General features: G+C 40.2%; 1 protein-coding gene across 13 annotated transcripts in view; it reads left to right on the forward strand.

Annotated features, from left to right (window-relative positions):
* The first annotated feature begins 3,179 nt into the window (after positions 1-3,179).
* RBBP8 (RB binding protein 8, endonuclease) overlaps positions 3,180-23,253 on the forward strand; it is a 40,564-nt gene continuing 20,490 nt past the window's right edge. Inside the window, exons 1-7 of one of the 13 annotated variants that reach the window (XM_083623609.1) lie at positions 3,180-3,371; positions 11,592-11,785; positions 16,220-16,262; positions 20,117-20,245; positions 20,398-20,493; positions 21,212-21,324; positions 22,985-23,060. In XM_083623609.1, the coding sequence (XP_083479735.1) occupies positions 11,674-11,785; positions 16,220-16,262; positions 20,117-20,245; positions 20,398-20,493; positions 21,212-21,324; positions 22,985-23,060 (569 nt within the window). In that variant the 5' untranslated portion in view covers positions 3,180-3,371; positions 11,592-11,673. Of the gene's footprint in view, positions 3,372-8,667; positions 10,169-11,561; positions 11,786-16,219; positions 16,263-20,116; positions 20,246-20,397; positions 20,494-21,211; positions 21,325-22,984; positions 23,061-23,253 lie in introns of those variants that run through there. The other 12 variants (XM_083623602.1, XM_083623603.1, XM_083623607.1 and 9 more) reach the window with 12 other exon arrangements.

The raw sequence follows: 23,253 nt of genomic DNA on the forward strand, positions 1-23,253 counted from the left end.
TGAATTCCAACTCCCATAATCCCTGACCATTGTCTATTTTGGCTGTCACTCATGGGAGTTGGAATGTCATGTTCCCAGGGATGTCATTAAGGGCTAGAGATGTTGGAAACCAGGGATGTGTGGGGAGAGTGCTCTTGTGCTCAGGTCCTGCCTTTGAGTTTCCTATAGGCCTCTGATTGGCCATTGTGAGAACAGGATCCTGGACTAGATGGGCTGTTGGTCAGATACAGCAGGGTCTTCTAATGCTCAGGTCGCAGTTACAGGAGATAGAACTTTCACCAAAATACTCTCCAATGGAGCAGGGTTGGAGATGTAGCCCAGCCCCAACCAACAAAGTCAAGCCAAGAGAGTCGAGGTATCAATGTGATCCAGAGACAATGTCAGGCAATTGTCCAACATCAACATCACAAACTTCAGGCAAGATAAAGCACAGCAAGGGTAGATACCTGTGTTGCTTCCAACAAATGGAAGGCACAAGACTCTAACTTATAGTTATAGACTCTAACTTCCTAAACCACATCCTAACCACAGCTGTTGGCCATGAACTGGGGTGCCAATTTGAATAAAATATTGGGGTGGGGGCAGGTAAACCCCGTCCTGCATAATCAATCACATGATGCCCATTTCAATGGCAATGCCTATCAACTTGGGGGGCATCACCCTCAAATATTTTAGGGGGGGTGAAAGGACCTTGGCCCCTAGGAGCTGGCCGCTATGGCCATGAATGAGTATCAAGGATTGGTTACTTATGAGTAGACTGGTGGCTCAGGGTCCTTAGATGCATATTGTGTTGTTGCCTTTTGGCCTGGACCTGAAGCAAAACTGGACGCCTTTGTCAGCTGCAACAAAACATGTCTTTACAGCTGCAGCAGACACTGCAACCTTCCAACAGTTTGACTTCACCCCCAAAGGTGCACTCCTCCATTGCCTCCCAAGACAGATGCCAACAACATCATATGGGCTTTACTTAGCCCCCCTTTGTCCTAAGTGCCTATTGTGGCATCAGTCCTTTAAATCATGCACTATGTTGAAGAAGTATCAACTACTTCATCTTAAGTGACAAATTGAAGCTTAAACTAGAGGCTACCCTGGGGAAGGTTAAACCATTTCTACCTCCGGCCAATTTGGATGGCAGGGGGAAAAAATTCTTCCCAGCCCTTTCAAATGTCTACCAGCATATGCCTGGGGTATCATTGTTATTATTTATTTAATAATTATAATTAAATTTATATACCACCCTGCTTTGAACAACCACAGGGCATAAAAAAAGTGAAAACACAGTATACATAACATAGCCCCCCCAAGCAAAACACAAATACCCCTAAACATATTTTAAAAGCCTAGTTGAAGAGGAATGCCTGGTGCCTAAAGGTAACATTAGAGAGAGGGAGGATAACATGAAGTAACTGCTCACTCAACCAAAATGGCTGCTGGGTTTTTTTTTGTTCCTTTCATCTTTCCTCTCATGACCATTTTCGCTTTCCCTCCAGCTCTTCACTCATGGGTACCAGGTGTTTCTTTGCTTTTGCCTCCCATCTCTCCCTTCATGGGTGCTCCAACTCCCTCCCCATCTTTCCCTTCATGTTTGTTTGTTTTTGAAGAGGTGGACCCCTCCCAATCTTTATGGCTTCTCTGTTTTTGCTCCCCCTTCCTCCTTACCTTTCTTCCTTCCTCTTCCTTTCATGGTGTCTGCTGGTGTCCACTTAGAACACAGTAGGAAGGCCTCAGCAGAAAACATGTCCGCATGTTCACAGTCAGTCCAGCACAGTGGGGAATGGAGAGCCTGGTGCATGCCTTGGTATAATTTTCTGAGCACCACAGTGCCCCCAAACACTGCATTGGGGATGCCAACTCTCAGGTAGCCTGCTACCCTCACTAAGATGGGCTTACCATCTTGTCCTTTACCTCAGGCAGCCAAATGTCTTGGGCCAGCTTTGGTATGCTAGGAAAGATTTTGCCCATGCAAGCCAAAGGTCTGGTTTCTTCAGGGAATACATCTGGATAGTATTTAACAATCAACTACAGTGCATTACTGTAGTTGCTCAGCGAATTAATAGTCTGAAAAGTCCTTATGTAAGAATAAAACGTTCTAGGAATCACTGGAAATCATGCTGCCACTGTGAAAAATGCTGATTATACAGATCAATAAGAACACAGGGTTTGGTTAGAGTCCATTTCTTTACTAACCATGTGTTAAAGGGGATCTCTACAAGGCCATAAACCATATAAAGTGTAACTGTATTATAACGCTATGCACATTCTAATTGTCACACACCTGTTTATTTTTATCTGAAATATAAAAATGAATAACAAATAAGAAAATACTATAATGAAAATATTTTCTTATTTGTTATTCATTTTTTTATTTCAGAAAAGAATAAAAAAAATGTAAAAGCATAACTGCTTTTAAATCCTTCAATAGGCTGCAGCAGGATAGGAATTAGGAATATCTCACTGTCAGCAAATGATGTTTCAACAGATTTCGTTACTGCGTTTTACTTGTTTAAACACATATCTCTTCTGACCTGCCTCTCCTGCACACACCTTCTGTACCAAAGAAGATCATACGAAACACAACTCCAGAAAGTACCCTGGTGTTGTGCTACCTACCACATGTGCAACAGAATAACTCTTCCACTACTTAATGGAGTATTCTCTACCCAGAACTAAAAAAAAAAAAACCAAAACAGTTTTGTATTGGGTCCCAGATTTTGATTTGACCATTTGTAATGTTTAAATCTCATTTAATTGAGGGGAAAACAATTTTTATGGTTTGTTTCAAAGTGTTTACTTGCCTATCTTCCCGTTCATAAATGAAATGCATCTATCAACCACTTCATCTAGATATGTAATAATGAAGACTTTGCAACAATAGGATATTGCTGTATTTGATACGGATACAGCACTCCCCAACCCTTTGGTAAATTGTTTTGCTGGAGGCTACAACATTCTAAGTTGGGAGTTGGTGGAGGCGTGAATAATTCACCACTTACGAAGCTTCAGAGTTAAGTTGAGCCGCAGCATGTTGAGCTGTCCTTTGATGCATACTGGCTGAACAGGTTCCTGCTCTACCAAGGAACTGGTTTGACAGGTCTGTTATGCCAACAAATTCTGGTATGATTCCATGTCCCAGAGAATGCAGAAACCTGCCCAGCCAGTTAAATGAAAGACATATTAGGTTATCCATTGCACATTGTATATATCTTAGGTGCAGCAGAACTTCTCTCAGCATTCTGCACTGTGGTCCACAGTGGCTCCCTCATCCTACATGTGCTTGATGTTTATAAGCTCAGGGAAAAGCTAACAATAAATAATCACCACTCCTGATCAAAAGCAAAGTCACATTAACCTTTCACAATCACCACCAAAAGGTAAGTTTTTAAAATCTCCCTTTATTATGCATTTTGTGTAGTCCTATTACATAATTTTTATTTTCTTATGCAGCGTAGATGTATATTTTATTTCTGTGTTTTTTTAAGTATTACTGTTTTGCTGAATCATATATGGCTACTGGTGACATCATTTTGCAGTTCCTTTTAGTGATTTTTCATTAAGTAGGCATAGTTAGAACTGTAGGTTAGTGCACGAAACAGAAGTGGGGGAAAGGCCTAAATAATAGTGTTGCCACTGCCTTGCTATATAAATTATGGCAAATCTCTTACTTTCGTGTCTTAGCTTCTGTGTGTAGAATATGTGGTAAACACAATCTCACAATGGAAATATGATGTGGTAAATGCTATGCATATGCTAAAATTGTATTTTACTTTCCACTGCCAACCCCCTAAATAATTTAATATTTTAGCACATAAAATGATCTTTCCAAAGTTTGATACGGCATAGCCATAATTTATATGCTGTATATTAAAAGGTCAAGTCCTTATTTGCTTTAAATAACAAATAGAAGAGGCTATCCAAAATTAGGATTACTAAAACTGTAGTCCCACCTTTATGATCAGTTTAAAACCAAGGGATATAGATCTCAGTATATTCCCAGGTACAATGTCAAATAAGAATTAGACTTTGAAAACAAAGGCTATAGAATCTGGTAACTGATTAACTTACTGAACCTAAGTACTGTACTGGCTGAGCTGAATAGAAAGGAATGAAGACAGGTTTTGTCATGCCTGTTGGGACAAAATAACTTTTGTTTAAAGTAAATGTGACTCTTCCTATCCCCCTTTTAACTGGATTTTAAAAGAAGGATAGAAAATCCTCTAGTTGTTTCTCTTCATAAGAAAGCTTAGTTTAAATAGGAATTTTTACAAAATAAATAGGATTTTTTCTAATGATGAGGCAAGTAAAAAGTAAAATATTGGTACCTGGTGGGCTATGTTTTAAAGTACTTTAACAGCTCAGTGCATTATGTGAGATCTAGCATAATCTCACAGAGGACGTATCAGCTTGGTGTGTACATATCCAAGTTGATGAACAGTTATCTTTGTTATTTCTTGGAAGAATGCCAGGTGTCTATAACAACTGATATAAAACTGAATGGCAGACTTAACAGGCCTTTAAGTGTACAAAGCACAGCTAGATAGTATCATTGTAATGTTTGGGAAAATATGTTCTCATCAGTATAAAACTAATGAGTTGTATCCAACTTAAACTCAGAGTAGACCCCCTGAAATTTATTGACTTCCATCCAGTTTACTTGTTTCACACATTCAGATTTTGAGAGATTTCATTTTTAAAAAAAAAACTCTTTATACTATAATTTTTTTAAATTAATGTATATTTTGGAAAGTAGAACATGTTTGTATGTATTCCAAATGGTTGTGATCCACAGTTCTTAGTACCCAGGTTTCCTACTGCATAGGAAAAGTTCGCAACAGAGAGAAGGATCCTGAGCCAAGATTACCCTGCTCTTATATTGGTCCACTGTGCTGGCTTGAGTCCTTCAGCATGTGGGGTTAAGACTCACAGTGCTCAGGGCTACATGCTTTCTGTTTTGCCCTGAATCTATTTAACATGCAATAAAGCCTTGTCTATTATCTACACTTAATAGTTCCTCATATAAAAGTACTGTATGACAAAGTAATGGAACTTTGTAGGCAAAGCACATTTGGGGTACCACCAGTAAACGGCAGCAAATTACCAGTTACCTAATTTATTGTGTGTTTTATAGCTATGATTTAAAAATGAGCTTGTGTGTGTGTGTGTGTGTGTTATTATTTGCTGTTTTGCAAAACTTAGATTTTTTTTAATAAAATTGATTTTGTGTCTGTAAGAGCTGTACACATAACAAATAGTTTGGATTTTCTGCCTCAAACCCCAGATTTCAGCTGAAAGTTGTTTTCAGTATTTTGGCTGTCATGCAAAAATCCATGCTATCAGCTTTGTGTAATTAACATGCCTTTTATATAATGGGGACAGGAGCTGCTCCTCAGACTGCATGGCAGATCAGTTTTTCATTTCAGTAGGTTATGGATTGTTGTTTCTATGGCATGAGGAAAAGGGCTGTTGTGCTGTTCAGAGAAGAAAGTTAGAAGTCCATCTGGGAATATAAACAGTCATGGTTTCACCCGAAGGATGTTTTTCAATATTGACTTATAACTGTATCTTCCTCATAGAAACAAGTGAAATATTTTGGCATGCAGCTCTGCTGTAAAGCAGCAACATGCCCACATTTATTATAAAATATGCTTTCTGCATGAACTGATACAAAAAATAATTTAAACCAAAAACTGAGAACCATGAGAACGGAGAACTTTTTAAAGCCTTCTGCTAAAATAATATTCACTTAAAGGGTAAAGGGACCCCTGACCATTAGGTCCAGTCGTGACAGACTCTGGGGTTGCAGTGCTCATCTCGCTTTATTGACCGAGGGAGCCAGCGTACAGCTTCCGGGTCATGTGGCTGGCATGACTAAGCCGCGTCTGGCGAACCAGAGCAGCGCACAGAAACACTGTTTACCTTCCCACCGGAGCGGTACCTATTTATCTACTTGCATTTTGACATGCTTTCGAACTGCTAGGTTGGCAGAAGCAGGGACCAAGCAATGGGAGCTCACCCCATCAAGGGGAATCGAACTGCCGACCTTCCGGTCAGCAAGTCCTAGGCTCTGTGGTTTAATCCACAGCACCACCCGCGTCCCTAATATTCACTTAGGGAAGAGTAAATGAGGGTAACAAAACCAACAAATTATTGTTTATTTAATATCACTGACCATTATAAAATGTATTGAGATAACTAACCCTAGTTAAGTATCCATAGGTATTCTCACACAGTAGTTTCATGTTTTTTGAGTAGTCATCCACATATTCTCACCCACCACCATTCTGTTTCCATGAATGCCTTCCACAATAATCTTGGGGATTACTAACTTTTACTACTAAAGCAGTAGAAAATTACATTCTGGGGGGAAATGAAGATTCCTTAGAAGTTTGTTAGGGTTCCTTAATGGGGATACCTGTCAGAGCAAACAGTTTCCTGAAAATCAGCTTCTGTCTTACTATCCTCAAACGTATTTTTCACCCAGAGTCAGTGGCGTAGCGTGGGTTGTCAGCACCCGGGGCAAGGCAAGTAATTTGCGCCCCCTAACCCGTGGATTTGCGCCCCCTAACCCGTGGATTTGCGCCCCCTAACCCATGGATTTGCCCTAACCCCAGATGTTGCGCCCGGTGCGGCCCGCCCCCCCTGCACCCCCCACGCTACGCCACTGCCCAGAGTGAATAACACACTGGGGATGGGGGGGAGCCATCACTGCCTTATGATATCAACAGTTCAAAATGAACCTGTTGCATCATTTGAAATGATTAACTGTGTGCTACATAAACTGTGGTCCACAGACCAGCCGTGGTCTGCAAACTTCATTCAGATAATCCACTGTGTCTGCAAAAATGCTATTAAAAACCCTACAGCATCTAACACAGCACATTACAGTTGCTATAGCATGCAGAAAAACTATTAAGTGGCCTGCCAAGACCCTCAGCAATTTTCAAAGGGTTCATGGGGGGGGGGGGGCTTTAGGAACCACTGCACTACAATGATGCCTTAGTATTCATGTTCACTTTCACTACAGATGTATCTCCTACATTCTGCTCCGATAATAAATCAGAACATAGAAAGCTGTTTTACTTCAGGTTCTATTATTTGTTCATCTGGCCCACTATTGTCTATTTTGAATGGCAGTATCTTGCCAGGGTCTCTAGTAGAGGTATTCCACAATGACCTAGTTTGCACATCATAGTAAAACATGGTGAATATGAAGATGCTTAGGAGGATTCTCATAAGAGCCCTATTGGATCATACCAAAGGCCTATCCAGTTCATCTTTCTTTTCTCACAGTGGTGAACCAGATGTCCCCGATAAGCAGGACTTGAGCACAATAAATTGTCTATGGCACATGATCCCCAGCAACTGGTTTCAAAGGCATACTGCCTCTGATACTAAAGGTAGTGTATAGCCATCATGACTAGTAGCCGTTAATATGTTTTATATGTATTTTATTACATTTTATATGTTGTGTTATATTTTACAAAATATTATTTATAAATAATAATCTTCATTGTGCCTTTCTGGTCTGCTATGCACCTCCCTGAAGATGTGTGGAGACAAAACATGATCCGTGACTTAACTATATGGGCAAAGCAGAATTAATGGTTTCTCTCTCTCATAATTAGCAAGCCATGAACAAATCTTGGAAGATTATGGTATTTTGAGAGTGAAACATACCACAGGGGCTCGTTTGGATATAATGCTAAATCAGGGATCATGGTTTGTTTCCTCTACACACTAATGCGGCTGGTACAAAACAAACAAAGTGTAATTAACTATGGTTTGTGATGCTGTGCAAGTGATGCCACGACCTTCTCCTTTTATCTGGAAATGCCAGGGATTAAACCAGGGACTTCAGCATGCAAAGCATGAGCTGTGGCCTCTTCACTAATTGCTAGGGGATAAATGTTAGAGACTTTGGAAGGATCTTAAACCTAAGAAATCACACAAACAAAATTTTAAAACAATGCCCTATATCCCTCAGTGGCAGTACCTTACAGTTCTTTACATCGGACAAGCACCCAAAATTACTGCCCCTTTTAATTTGAAATTTACACAAACTTTCTTTGAAATGTGACATTGCTGAAAAGAGTGGTATTTAATAAGTTTAGCACTGGCCTAAATTTCTTCTATTACTAGCCAATTTGGCTTCTGATTTTAGAAGTCTAAGCAGAAGCTAGCTTAAGGAGCATTCCTAGGGAGTACAGCTAGGTTCAAGTGACAATTGCATAATTTCACTTGTACTTACAGAGAGCATTTTCTGTTAATATTGCAAGCAGATCAGGGTTAACCACTGTGCAGTGCTCTAATCAAACCCCCAGAGTTCAGGGTTCATGAAAACAAGCAGAGCAGATTCCAGGAAAGTAGCAAGTTGCATAGTTCATAAGAATGATACTTTATTGAGGAGGGAGAAATGAAGTATCTAGATCCCAACCAACATTTATATTCCGACACAGCACCTTTGCTCTATGCAGCACCTGTCAATGTTTGCGTCTTTCTGCTTAGATAAAGTGCATATCTTTGCAGGAATCATCCATATAACAGTGGTGTATGCACATCTCACAAAACTTAAATGAATGCATTGAAAATTCTTTTCAGTAGTTTTTATCACCTCCAAAGGTGAGCACTTTCCACACACTCAGTTCCACACTCCCTTATTTATTGTTTATCCAATGAGGAAGAAGGAATAATGCCCCCTCCAGGGCCTCTCCTTTTCCCTTCCCCCACTTTGTTGCCCCAAATTGAAGAGTCCAACATAAAAAGGGTGAAGAACTTTAAGCTAGTGTTTCTAATAAACAGTAATGAATAAATTATGGCATTTGTTCTATTTGAAGCACCCCGTTTGCAAAATACTGGCAGTGTTTTGATTTGGCAAAAATGTTCAATAAAAAGAAGTGCAGGTGCTTGAAGTTGCTTTGCGACTCCTAGTTGCTGGGTTCTCTCCTACCCACCCCCCGTCGTTGCTTCTCTACCGGGGCAAACACTAGACAAGCATGGTGAGGAAAAAGTGGACCTGCTGCCTTAAGTAGGGAAGGGCAGTAACTCTTGTGGCAAAGCATCCGCCGGGAGTACAGAAGCGCCCAGCTTCAAACCCCGAGACATAGCGCCTTCCTGAAACCCTGAGAACCGCTGCTGCCAGTCAGTGCAGGCTACGCTGAGCTAGATGGACCTGCGCGGGGGGTAGGCTGGTCCAGAGCTTCCTGCGCTACTTCAGATGGTCCGCCAACAAATAGCCCGCCAGGAAGAAAGCGGGAAGAGGGGAGTCTTTTCTGGCAAGGAGGGAAGGAAATCCCCCTCAGAGGCGGAGAGCAGGAGAGTCGCCAGCGCAGCCTCCGGCCACCAGGGGCAGCTCCGTCCCGCCAAAAGCACCTCGGCCGAGCCGGTCGCAGACGCCGGGGGAGAACAAACAGAAAACGAAGCGCTTTCCTCGCCGGTCGGAAGGCGGGCGCGGCGGCCAAGTATGACCCCTCCGACTTTCCGTTTCTCTTTCCCGCCGCTTGCCTCCAGCCACCGAGCAGCTGCCTCAGGTAACAAGAGCGCGCCCGGCTGAGGCGGAGCTCTCTCCCGGCCGCTTGACTTCCCCCCCCGGCGCCTCTTTCTTTCCGGACTCTTGTAAGCCTCCTCTTCCTCCATTGTCCAAAGCCGGCCAGCCGGCCGCATACATCCGCCCTGTGTCCCTCCGCAGCCACAGCGAGCCAACCAAAGATGCCGCCACCGCCGCTTCTGCGGTTAAACTTGCCCGACCTCAGCGCGGGAGCAGGAACAAGGAGCCCCACCCCATAAACTAGTCCAACTCCGGTTTTGAGGCTGGGCCTTGGGAGCTGGGGGCCACCTTGCGCGGGAGCTGGGGAAAAAGAGGACCCTCCTCTTCCCCTTTGAAAAAGCCGCTCTTTTCAAACTCCGAAGGAGCGCGCGCTGCGCTTTCCGGAGGCGGGTCCGCGTGTCACGTGGAGGCTTTGTTTTTGTTCCCCCCTCCTCTTCCTTCTTTCACCCACCAGCCGGGTAGCCGGCTAAGAGCTTCAGGTCAGGCCACGTGCTGAATGAAGAACTTTCCTTCCTATATCGCTTTGCCCTGCATCTTGTTCGATGTTCGCCTCTTGCAATGCTGCTGAAGCTGCAAAACAAACCCATAGTTTTCTGGGCTGTGTTGAAGGCACAGGAGCTCTGTGAGGTAGATATGGGGCAGGGGCGAGGGGAGTTTATTTATCTGTTTTACTCTTTTAACTGCCAGATGTGGAGAATACAGGAAGATTTTTAAAGCTCAGCTGTGATCTGTTTAACTTCAAATCGTGTGCTCTGAAATGGAGGCGGAGGGGGAATCTTGTACTGAAATGAGTGTCTGTAAAAGCAGGAGTATGTGGCCTTTCAGGCATTGTTGGATACCAGCAGCGTTGGAAACTCCAATTATTCTAGGCAGTGCTTTTTTCTGGGGGTAAGCAGAGGGACGCATACCCCTAAACATTATGTGAATCTTAAGTTTGGGCTCATTGAGGGGCAGTATTTCAGTATGAGTAGGAAAATGAGAGTACCCCTAAACATTTTAAAGAAAAAAGCACTAGTTCTAGGTGCATTTTTGCAACTGGGAATTTCATAAGTGCAAGCAGTTCCTGAGCTCTGGGTGCAGTAATGCACCTGCTGGTGAACTTCTGGACTTCCCTAAAATATCAGTAAAATATACTCTTAGAACTTTAAAATAAATGGTCAGTCTTGGTTTTTACTTGCACAGAAAAATGACACAAGTGAGGCATGTTCACCAGTGAGGGTGCGGCAACTCAGTCTCTGAACAGTGTGAATTGGTACTTATAGAAGGAAATTGCATGTCATGTACTGGAAACAGTCTTTCAGTTACCTTGAAATACCTTGTACCTATTAACAGACTGATGACTGCTATTCTGTTGCAGCAGAAACAACAAGAACCCTTGTGGCACCTTAAAGATGAACACATTTATTATTGCATAAGCTTTTATAGACTAGTGTCCATTCCATGCATCTGTTGAAGTCTTATGCCTGAGTGATTGTATTAGTTTTTAAAAGTGCCACAAGACTGTTGTTATTACTTGTACCTGATGCCCTGGGCACTAGGCTACAGGTTCCAGAGGAAACAAGTTAATTCAAGGCCACTTAGCCTGAGCTAATTACTATTCAGGTTATACAAGGGTGTCATCATCATCATCACCATTCATTTCATTTATGTACTGCTTTTCAGCCCAAAGGCCCCCATAGCATATTAAAGCAAGCTATGTAGTAGAATACAGTAACATGCCATAAAGGAAACTATGCAGTAGAATACAGTAGCATGCCATAAATCAATCAGCAAGTAAAACAATCAGCAAGTAAAACAATACAAGGCAATATAATTGTAGCATACAGACAAAAGAAAGACTTCCTGAACTAGAAGATTAAAGGATGCTGTTACCAAACCTGCATGCCTGTATGTAAGAATACATCCCCGTATTGCTTCCCCTGCTGGAAGAAAAGGAGCTTAAGGGAACAAGAAAGCAACCATGTGTTTTCCCAACTGTTGCAAGTCATACACTGTAAATGTTTTCAACCTGTCATTGCAGGCATCTAATTTTCTTTTTAAAATAAATCAGTGGTGTGATGTAAAACTAAAAGAGTGGCAAACAGCAAGAACTGCATAAAGACAAGTGAAACACTCAAAACAGAAAACACAAGATGAGCACATCTGGAGGAACTTGTGGAAGTCCAAACTCCACAGAACCTGCTCCTGATTACTTCAAGGAATTGTGGTCCAAATTGAAGGAATGCCATGATAAAGAAGTAAAAGGTAATGTTATGGTTGCTGATCTATAACAGGCCAGTGTGTTTACCAAATAAATACATCATAATTAGCTCTTGATCAGCTGGTATTTGTGCCTTGTTCAGAGAACATTTGGTGAAAACATAGCAAGATGTTAATCATATGGTGGGGTGTGTATGATAATTACAGATGAATGTGGGTTGATGTTGAGTTGTTTGACTAGACCTGATCTTTTCAATGTTCAGTTGCTTAAGCAGAATGTTTTGTACCTAGACATACTGAAGTTTTGAACACTCTGGCAACTGAATAATCTTAAAATAAGATTTTCTGGTTTATCAGTCTTTCTCCTGCTGGATTTTTTACAATGAACTGTGAAACAGAGTTAATATTTTGCAGAATGCTGGTGTAGTTTCCAGTCTAAATCCTCACCAGAGTAGTTATGATGTAGAAATTGAGCAAGGTGTATGGTGTACATAAGTATTTTCTAGCTGTTGTTCTTGGAATGTAGAAATGACAATGAAACCACAAGAGATTCTTTATGGAGACCCTGATGGAGCTAATCATGCAGAACAAATCTATGCATTTTAAGTGAGAACTTAGTCCCTTTCAATTGGACATAGACTCTTGTGTCTTATAAGATTGCAGCCCCTTCTCATAACAGGAGATATATCTTACACACATGCCAGAAGTAGCAGCTGTGAGTCTTCATGCATTTGCTTTCTATATGCAGACAGAATCATGCAACTCATTCCCAGGAATGCCAGCAATATTAATAGGCAACACCAGAGTTGTTGTTATTATTATTACAATTAATTTATTAATTGCCTTCCAAACTGCCGTCTCAAGGCAGTTTACACATAAGATAATTAAAAATGGGTAAAAACAACAACTGTATTTAAGGGGCAGGAAGAAAACCAACAGCTGATTTCACCTAGCAAACTAGCCTATACAGTACAATGGTACCTCAGTCTACAAACAGTCCTGTTAACGAACTATTCGGGAAAAGAACTCCGCAAAACCAAAAGTAGGTGTCCCGGTTAGCGAACTTTGCCTCGGAAGATGAATGGTGGAAGGGCACCGGTGGCGGGAGGCCTCAGTAGGGAAAGCGTGTCTCAGTTTAAGAACGCTTTGGTTTAAGAAGGGACTTCTGGAACAAATTAAGTTCGTAAACCAAGGTACCACTGTATTGGGGAACAGATACATCCAAATAACAGGCTGTGTTTTGCCTGTTGCAGAAAACGCTGGCCAAGCTACTAGGGATACCAAGGATTGTAGCAGGCCAGATTAAAATCCAATAGAGAAAGTGATATCTGGGAATATTGCACATAGAATAATTAAAACAGCCCAGGTTAATGCATTCAACAATATAGCAGAAGTCTACACTTCCTTGCTGCAGTTACCCTTACCCTCTCACTTGGATTAAGGGATCCTGATAAAAGATGGGGTGTGAGAGGCATAGTAATTTCCTCAATATATTTTACCTTCTATAGGCCACAAATCCTTTACTGAACTTACTAGGTTTATTAGCTTTAATCCTTTTGGCTCAGTTCATTCTTCAGCTGAGTTTTTACAGTGGGTGGAATGTCGTCAGTGAGGCACATGCTGAGACATCATCAACTCAGGATTTTGCAACCTAAGAAGTGCCTTTATGTCATGAAGCCGAATAACAGAAAACTTAAGTTAAAAAAAAGTGTCTAATGTAATGTTCCTTTGCAGTTTGGAATAATAAAAACTTGGGGATGACCTTTCAAAAATACATAGGCCTGTATATTCTTGGAAATAGGTCCCCTGAAATAAATGACACTGAATAAATCTAGTTAGATTGACTATGGGTGTGTCAGTGCAGCCTTGCCATAAGGCAGATTTTTTCATGCCTAAACCTTTGTTTCTATGTTCTACACAATGATTAGTAAAGTTAGATGCTGCATGAGTACATCAAAGACATGCCTGAAGGATAGTTAATTTTTGCAGAAGGTGGGGTCCCTCCTATAGAACTGGGTACAGTGATATTTAAGACACATCAAACACAGACTTGCCTGGACTTTGCTTGTTTCTGAAGTCTATAAATATGAATTAAAGCTGACTCATGAATTTTGAATTCTAAATGCCAGCAAAATTGACAGTAGCCAGAGAAATAAGTGCCTGGTGCTTACATTGGTTGTACTGTGTCATTTTGTTGTTTTTCCATGTGCAAACTTCATTCTTGTGCTATCAAGAAAGCAATCAAATGATGATGTTATGTTTCTTCTAATTTTTAACAACATGCTTTGGAGGAAAATACAGTCTAATAAGTTGCGTACTGCACTTAGTGCTGAATGCCTAGGCTTCAGACGCAACCTTCATTGCATGTCACAACTTTTCTCTCTGCTTTGGTTCATGGCTTCAATTAGACAAATTCATTGTTGTGTGATGATGAACTCACTAGCCTGATTATCAGAATAAAAGCACAGGATATTAACATGGTTATGAAAAACCTTCCCAGAAGTTATGCTAAGGATGGAACTACAGTGGTACCTCGGTTTTCGAACATAATCTGTTCTAGAAGACCATTCGAGTTCCGAAATGTTCGAAAACTGAAACTCAGTAGCTGACAGCTAGGCTTTAAGGTCTTGCACTCAGCGGAAGCCACATTTCCTGTTCGACTTCCGAGGTGTGTTCAAAAATTGAAGCATCTACTTCTGGGTTTACGGCGTTGAAGTTCCGAAATGTTCGTCAACGGAGACATTCGAAAACCGAGGTACCACTGTATATATTATGTTAGTGTAAGGGAGGAATTTTTAGGGAAGATTTTATGGGAGGAGGTGGCAAACCTTTCCCTTGTAATCCATCCCGATGGCTTCCCTTCCCCCCCCAACATTCCACACACGCATCCAACTCTGAAACCTGAAATAAATCAAATTGGGTGACGTGGGTATGTGTGTGAAGTACTGGGAAGAGGGTTGTGGAGGAGAATCAGTGGATGAGCATGGATAAGACACCTCACCACTCACCCTCCAGTTTCCCCCACAAATGTCCAAACATTACTGTTGAACAGTAAACACTCATTTGGGAAATGTGTGTAATGTGTAGTTCTACCCTTTGCAGAATTTCATAGGTTATAATTCAGTTTAATCTAACCTAAATGAAAACTGTGTGCGCAGCAAGCTGGCAGATATAAGTAAGTGGTAAATCTTACTCTTGCCATGCATTTAATGGGTATTGGTCTGTGTTCTCTGTCTCTCATACATTTTTTTGGAAGACACAAGGCTGTTAAGGCAAGTTTACTTACTTTTTAAAAATCTCATTAGGACTAATATGATTTAAGCACAAATACTACATCTTTGATGGGTTATGAGGCAGTCTGTTTTATTGAAAGAATAGTGGAGAAAAAAATAAAAGTTCTAGTGATCTGCAAAGCAAACATAATTTTTCAGAATTTATACAACAGACTTCATACCCGAATTCTAATTTATTGATTTAGGATTGCTCCAGAAAGATTTCTGAAATATTCTGATAATTCCTGAATTCAGGCGAAGTAGTATTACTATACTTTTGCCTTCGTAGTACAGCTTATTCAGTAGCAACTGAGGCTGCTAGTGTTAAAATACCAAAACCTGTGCTAAACAGACTACCTGTTCTTACAGGAGCCTCATTGTTGTGCAGTCTCATTCCTTCTGATGGGTGTGGAGAAGGATTAAAGCAGAGCACTTTATTAGGGGTCTTAATTCCAGATATCTAATTGTGTTGCCAAATTGCAGCCACATTTTAAGAAAAACTATTTCCTAACTGATCTACATGATCAAGCATATTTGAGTGCTTAAAGAGATAAGAGCCCTCCTTTCCTGTCTTCCCTTAATTTTTCTTTTGAAGTCATTTTCATGCATTTTCTATTTTGCCTTTCTTCTGTAATGGGACATGGCATTAATGTGTGGTATGACTGTTGCTTTCAAAACAGAAGCATGAGCTCTGATGAATTTGATTTTTTTTAAAGCAATCAGTAGTAGTCACCATTCATCCAGCTATGGTTCAGGAATGTAACAGCCTTGATTACCGGGATCAATAAATTTCGGCCAGCCTTAGTAACTAGCCCAAAAAAATGCCCAGAACCCTGACCAAGGGGAGCTGGCGAAACAGAAGAGTGAAATAGTTCTTGCATTCATGTTGCACCAATTCTCTTTTCCATCTGGAGTGCTAGCAACTTCTTAGCTAGATTTCTATAATGTGCTTTTTTTCAGGGCTACCCTTGGGGACAGCATCCTAGGAACCATTGGTTCATTACCTTCTTTTGAGAACTGAAGTAACTGAAAAACAAACTATAAATTTCTGAAATAACTTGTTCAGAACAATAACCCTATAATTTAGCTCCAAATGTATGCATTTGTTGGCAGTTTCTACATATACATATAAAGACATTATTCTTCACTAATTTGTATATGGGAGTTCAAAATATAAATTATTGCTTTTCTGTTTCTCTTTCATTAGGATTACTGGCAAAGATCACCAAGCTGAAAACAGAAAGGTGTTTGTGAGTATCTCCTCATATGCTATAATTCTTAATTTGATGGAAATAGTTGCATTTACTAACTGGTCCTCAGAGGCTGGTTTTTCAGACAGAGCCTACTATCTCCTTTTCTAGGAATGATAAAGCAAAAGGTTAAGGACAATATTGCAGGGATTGTAATAGAGGCAACATTTCTTATGTTTAGCAATCAGTTACATTAAAACTGCAGTACTATGCACACTTTCTTTGGAACAAGTCTCAAGGAACTTGGTTGAATTTACTTCTAAATTCATCAAGTCTTGCTGAAGCAGAACCAGCATGATTTCTGCAAGGGTAAGTCCTGTCTCACTAACCTTGTAGAATATCAGCAAGGATGTAGATATAGGTGTACTTTTAAAACGCCTTTGATAAAGTCACTTGTCAAAGCCTTGAATAAGCTTTGGAGTTAAGGAATAATAGGAGAGGTCCGCTTATGGCTCTCTAACTGGTTAAGCAGCAGAAAGCAGAGAATAGGAATAAATAGTTCTCCAATAGTTCTCCAACTTAAAGTTGTAGAAAGTAACCTCTTAATGGATCATTATTGAGACTAGTGTTTAAGATTGTTGAAATAAAAAGGGATTGTGAATGTGAGGGCTATCCAATCTGGGTGAATAGGCAGTAATATGGCAAGTTCAATTTTATGTAAAGTGATGCACATGGGGCCAAAAATTCTAATTTCACATATACACTAATGGGGCCTGAACTGGCAGTGACTGAGTAGGAATGATACCCAAGGTTGTAGTGGATAGCTTGATGAAGGTGTTGACCCACTATGTGGCTGCTGTGAAAAAGACTATTATTAGGAAGGAATTGGAAACCTGCCAGTATCAGAATATCATTAATACAAATTTATGGCGATACTACACTTGGAATATTGCAAACGGCTCTGGTTGCTTCCCCTTGAAAATGTTAATGTTGAGCTGAAAAGGATTTGGGAAAGGGCAATCAAAACGATCAAGGTGCTGGAACAACTTCCCTATGAGCAAAGGTTGTAACCTTTGGGGCTCTTTAGTGTAGGGAAAAAGTGCGTAAGGAGAGATAGGATAGAAGTGGGCAAGGATTAGGCAAGTGTGGAGAAAGTGGATAGGGAGGATTTTTTCTCTCCACCTCTCATAATACTAAATCCCTGGGTCATCCAATGGAAGATTCAGGACAGACAAAAGGAAATACCTATTCACACAGCACATAGTTGTGGAGGCTGTGTTTAGCCTTCACTGTTGGGCTGCAGTGTGCCCTTGAATGCCAGTGGCTAAGAATCACAAGTGAGGAGAGTATCATTGTACTCAGGCCCTGCATTCAAGCTTCCCTGTGACTACAGAATGCTGGATTATATGGTCCTTTGGCCTAATCCCACAGGGCTCCTCTTATGTTTCTAAGTAACTTGTATAGGATAAAGTTGCTAATGTTTCGGGGCGGGGGGGGGGGAGAGAGATACATCTGCTAAGTTCATTTCAGCCTGTTCACAAATTTCCAAAAACATTTCTGTACTCCAGTTTAAACTTTGTTGTAGAGTGATTGTGTTTGGAATAATATTGTCATGTATATCTCCTTGTTAAAAAGTTTCCATCCTCAGCTCAGAGTTGGTGGAAGATGGGTATTATTGATGACTTTCTCTTGAGATTTAATACATACCAAGCTAAATGGCTTAATTATTACTTGCTGGAATCATCCTACAAGTAGTGCATTGTAGATATAACAGTCTTCTATAGGAGTTCTTGTTCTCCCCAACTCTTTCTGAATACCTGAGGTTTAATATTTCAGCACTGATAACCAGCCAGACAATGAGCTCCTTATGCTGCACCCTGGTTCAGCGGTGAGGCTAATGGTCTTGGAAATGCAGGGTCAGGGACCACTCATTAGGGAGGCTATTTTCATAGCTGAAGAGCTTGTCAGTTTTGTCAAGCAGCATCATGACCATCATGCACTATTTTCTCTCTCTTTTTATGCTTTTTGCTCCGTTCTTAGAATGTGAGTGTACTTAGAACCAAGTGATCCTACCCATGCTTCATTCATAGTAAATACTCTGTGTTCAGTGACATATATTTCCTAGCAAGTGACTTCATTACAACAAAGTAGCCTGAACATGTTTACTCAGAAGTAGGTCTGAGTGAGTTTAATGCAATTTGCTCTCAGGTAAGTTTGCTTAGAAATTCTGCTTTAATGTAATATAAGTGCTGCTTAGCTTTAGAATAAATTCTAAAATTGGAAGCTTTTTGAGCCACAGGTGGCACTTTTATGCATGATTAGAGGATTGCATTCAGTTGCCTAGGCCACCATGTTGTGATTTTCTTCTGCTGTCTTAGGTGGCTACTTTCTTTACTGGCACAATCACTATGCCTGTAACAGGCATTCAGGTTTGTGTGTGAGAAACTCAAGCTGGAAATCCTATTTAGTGTTTGTTTGATCTGCATGCTGTGCATACTTAACTGGAAGCAACCCCCTTTTGGATATAGTGAGAATTTATTCTTAGTGAACATACATAGGATAGCAGGATAGCACTATTGTTTAAAGCACTGTCAGTACAGTATCGCTGTACTTTGTTCCCTTTGTTTCATGTGAGTAAGAAATACTGGTTTGCCTAATGCCACCCAGTAGCTGTTCAAAGCAGAGCTGCAAGCTTAAGTCCCTAAGATATAGCAGCTTCTGAAGCAAGTCTGGAAGACTACTACACACTCCAGCCAGTTTTGAATAGAAGTGTTTATATTTGGTGTCTGTTGTTCTCAAAGCTTGACTGCCAGCATTTAAAAAGAGGTGCCAGATCAGTTGTTGCTACAGTTAATATGGCTTCCATGTTATCCTCACATAATTGCAGTTATTGTTAGTAAAAATCCTTCTTGCATTAGTTAAATTGTGTTTGTTTTCTTGCCACTGACTAAATCTAACAAAAACCAGCCCTGAACTGCTTGAGTTGCAGAGAGCTAAAGGGTGTGCACAAGAGGATTGTACATTTTCCACCTGTACACACGTTTGTTATTAGATGTGGGCCTTCCATCCCACCCCTTTTCTAAGATCAGGACAATACCATGTGTAAATGTGCAGTGCTGCCACCACTGCATTTAATTTAGGCTCCTTCAGAAAGACAACTTACAAATTGAATAAATTAAACAAATAATAGTTTGGCCAGACTATTACAGTCGTACCTTGGAAGTCGAACGGAATCCATTCCGGAAGTTGGTTCAACTTCCAAAGCGTGACTTCTGGTTGGCTGCAGGAAGCTCCTGCAGCCAATCGGAAGCTACAGAAGCCTCGTCGGACGTTCGGCTTCCAAAAATAGTTCACAGACCAGAACAGTCACTTCTGGGTTTGCAACATTCGGGAGCCAAAACATTCGGGAACTAAGCTGTTTGACTTTCAAGGTATGACTGTATTTGTTTATCTGATTCCACCATGTTCTCCCTGCTCTATAAACCAATCTGGGACATAACTACCACACATTATATTAAATGTGTAGAGTGTAGCATCAATCTTTCTTCTTTATTTTTAATGCTGAGCATAAGGGACTCTGATTTTCACTGAGACCATGGGAGTGTCTTTTCTGAGGGTCATTTCCATGTAGGGGGTTCATGGGGATCACAGCTAAGGGGAAGAAATTGTTAAACCACCCTATATACTGCTTCTTTTTAAAAAAATTGTGAGCATCCTATCCATGCATATAGGACAACTTCACCATTCTGGTTCATTAAGGTTTTCCAACTTTATGCTCCTACCTGAGAGTAAACTCCACTGAACACACTGGGACTTGTGAGGAAACCTGCATAGGCTTGCACTGTAATTTGGTTATCTGTTCTCATTTAAATAATTCCCTGCAGCCCATTCTAATGCAAAGTTTTCCTTGACAGAAAACACATGCGCAGAATAGCTATAATTTTGTTGTACTATGCTACCACTTCCCTCTTCCATCAAGCACCATCCTTCTCCTCTGTCAAATTCATGTTACTTATAGTGAAAGCCAATGGAACTGTGACCATGTGAGTAACGTGCTTTGTACTGCAGATGAGACGTTTTATTAGTCTGGTTAGCACAGTTTTCTTACTTTGTTAACTTTAATATGATTTCTGCTTAATGAAAATGCATATATCACATATACAATTGCTGTAAATTAATTTTCATATCCATTTAGGGATGCAGAAAGACTCGAAGAGTTTTACACCAAAAACCAGCAGCTTAGAGAGCAACAAAAATCATTGCATGAAACGATTACAGTTTTAGAAGATCGGTAAGTAGAAATTACCCCGTTTTGATGGTAAGGTTTAGCCATAATTTTTCTTTTTTTGAAAGCTCTGCCTATTAGATTACTGTTTGCTGCTTGTATATCAAACTGAGTAGTAAACAGCTTACTAAATGGAAGAGGTGATAATGGATGCTCTCCCTGACTATTTTAAGTTTTGAAATCAAAGCCTTTTGATTTGTATTGGACAATTTTTTCAAGGACTTGGAAGTTCATTCAGTGCTATGAAGCATGTAACCTTGTATGGTGTGTGTGTCAAGAAATAAGTTCAAATAGATGAATTCTAACTTGATCATCCAGAACAATTTTGTTGTTCTGCAGGTAGGAGAGATTTAGAAGTTGAAGGAAGGTCTTTGATAGTAAAATCAGAATTGTGCTTCTGATTGCCATGTATCAAAAAAGGTGTTTCACATTAATAATAATAAGAATGGTTGATAGCCAAGATTTTAAAATTCTAGATCATCTATGCCACTTCAGGTTGTAATCCTAAGCACACTTACTAAAGAGTAATTTCCAATGGACATTTATGGCCTCTTGTGCAGTGGTTCCCAATTAAGTAAATACTTTGGGCCCCCAGTTTTTCAAAAGCTAAGCCATGGACCTCCTCCTTTTGAAATTTTGATAGATCAGTGGTATGCCCTGAGTTATCTAGTACTTAAAAAATATTATGCTTATCTAACATATCTTTATCTTCTAATTTCTATAGGTTAAGAGCAGGATTATGTGATCGCTGTGCAGTAACTGAAGAGCATATGAAGAAAAAACAGCAGGAATTTGAAAATATTCGGCAACAGAACCTCAAGCTGATTACAGAACTGAGTGAGTTTTATCTTCCTTGAGTCATTTCATAATAATGGGACCTCTTTGCATGTGCTCTGTTATCACACTCTTTTGAGTCAGTAATGGTTAGTTTTTCTATATTTAAATACTACGTTGTACACAGAAAATGCTCATTATGTCTGATTGACCATTCATTCCCCAAACAGGCTTATACTTATAGGCTCCATTGTTCCTAATATGTGGGAGTGTACTGTTAGCCTCTTAAATGTCTATTAAAACACTACTTGCTTTCAAAATTGTTAATATAGTAAGATAAAATATAGAGAAGTGCTTTTTTCCTATGTCTTTAAAATGTCAGGAACTACCACAAGCAGAATTTGAGTGAGATTGAGTTGTAGCTCAATAACATTTCACTTGGGCTTGACTCTTTGGATAAGATTTGCTCACACACAAAGGTATATCCTGCCAAGCTATGGTTTGTTTTTACATCCAAACCTATGGATGCTTGCAAGCCATGGTTAGGGAAGGTACCACCAAATCAAGGTATCAAATCACAGTTTGAAGATAATTTGCAAAACACAGCTTGTACCAATTGTTGTCTGCCATGGCATCCGAATTCAGAAACCAGTGACAAACCATTATCTCAGCAGAAGCAGAGCAGCATCACAGGAATTGCTCTGCCTCAAGAAGCTGCTGCACTATAGAAACCAGAGCGAATCATAGTTCTGAGCAGATAGAAAACAATAGGAGACAAATAGTTCTAAATTATTATTTACCATATGTTTGACAGCTCAAAACAGCGTTGTGGGTAAGCACAAGCTGTGGTTTGCTATGGTGTATGAATTGAGCCAGAGTCTGTTTATTGCTATAGATGCCTAAAGATTCTATCCCAAACCCAGATTATATTTGGTTTATGACTAGCTTGCAGGGTAGAGGGGAAGGAGCCGAACCTTTTCCGTGTTTGACTTGACTTGCTTTAGTCTCCTGGAGGTGTTTGCTCTGCTAGCACCATTATACAGTGCTTCTGCTATACAATTGCTATGTTGATTGTGTGAGGAGTGGAGGATGTATTTTCCTCCCATTAATCAGGTACTGTTGGATTCAATGAAATTTTGTAATGTTACCACTTTCCCTTTAATGTTATTGTGCTGCTTTGCTTATAGACAAATGGAGAACTCTTCTACATCTTAGGTTCAGGGGCCTTCTAAAGGGAATCAAAATTCCTGGATATAAACTATTACTTGACTTTCTTGTGAAGGGAGTATAGCTCACAAATGCCCACTAATTTGGATAGCATCATGACTTTGGTCAAGGATAGGATAAAAGGCACATCTTTCCAAACATCACACAAGACAGTAGCACCAGTACTTTTTAAAAATGTCCTTTCCTTTACATCACCAGTCTTATTTCTTTCTATTGAGCAATATTCTCATGTGATGAAAAAGTCAATTAGTAAGTAATTTGTTGCTGGATTTCACAGTTAATCAGTGTGATGTAATTAAGTTACAAATTGCATTTATAACATTCTGTTAGTGACTTGGCTGGAACTCTTTATTTAGAATGAAAACAAAATGTATTGGAGTACAAGTACATGCAAGTGAGTTTTTTAGTCATCTAATGGATTTCCTAAGAAGACTGATGAAAAAACAAAACACAACTGGAAATTGCCATGTTATTTCATTTTTTTTGCATATTTCAGTGAATGAAAGAAACAATTTACAGGATGAAAATAAAAAGATTTCTGAACAGCTTCAGAAGATGCAAGAGAAGATAGAGTAAGTATAATTCCTGTTTGTACCTATTCAAATAGATGTAGGGAAAGGTTTGTCCAGGAAGTGATGGATAATGACGATAACCAAACCACAATAAATCAGATAAACCCTGTCCCATCTCAGTGTAACACCCTCCCTTTCCTGAGAGGGAAGGAGTTTCTCATGGAGTGCTGAAAAGTTGGATACCAGAGTAGCT

This window comes from Podarcis filfolensis, assembly GCF_964270895.1.
Source record: "Podarcis filfolensis genome assembly, chromosome: 7".
NCBI classification, from domain to species: domain Eukaryota; kingdom Metazoa; phylum Chordata; class Lepidosauria; order Squamata; family Lacertidae; genus Podarcis; species Podarcis filfolensis.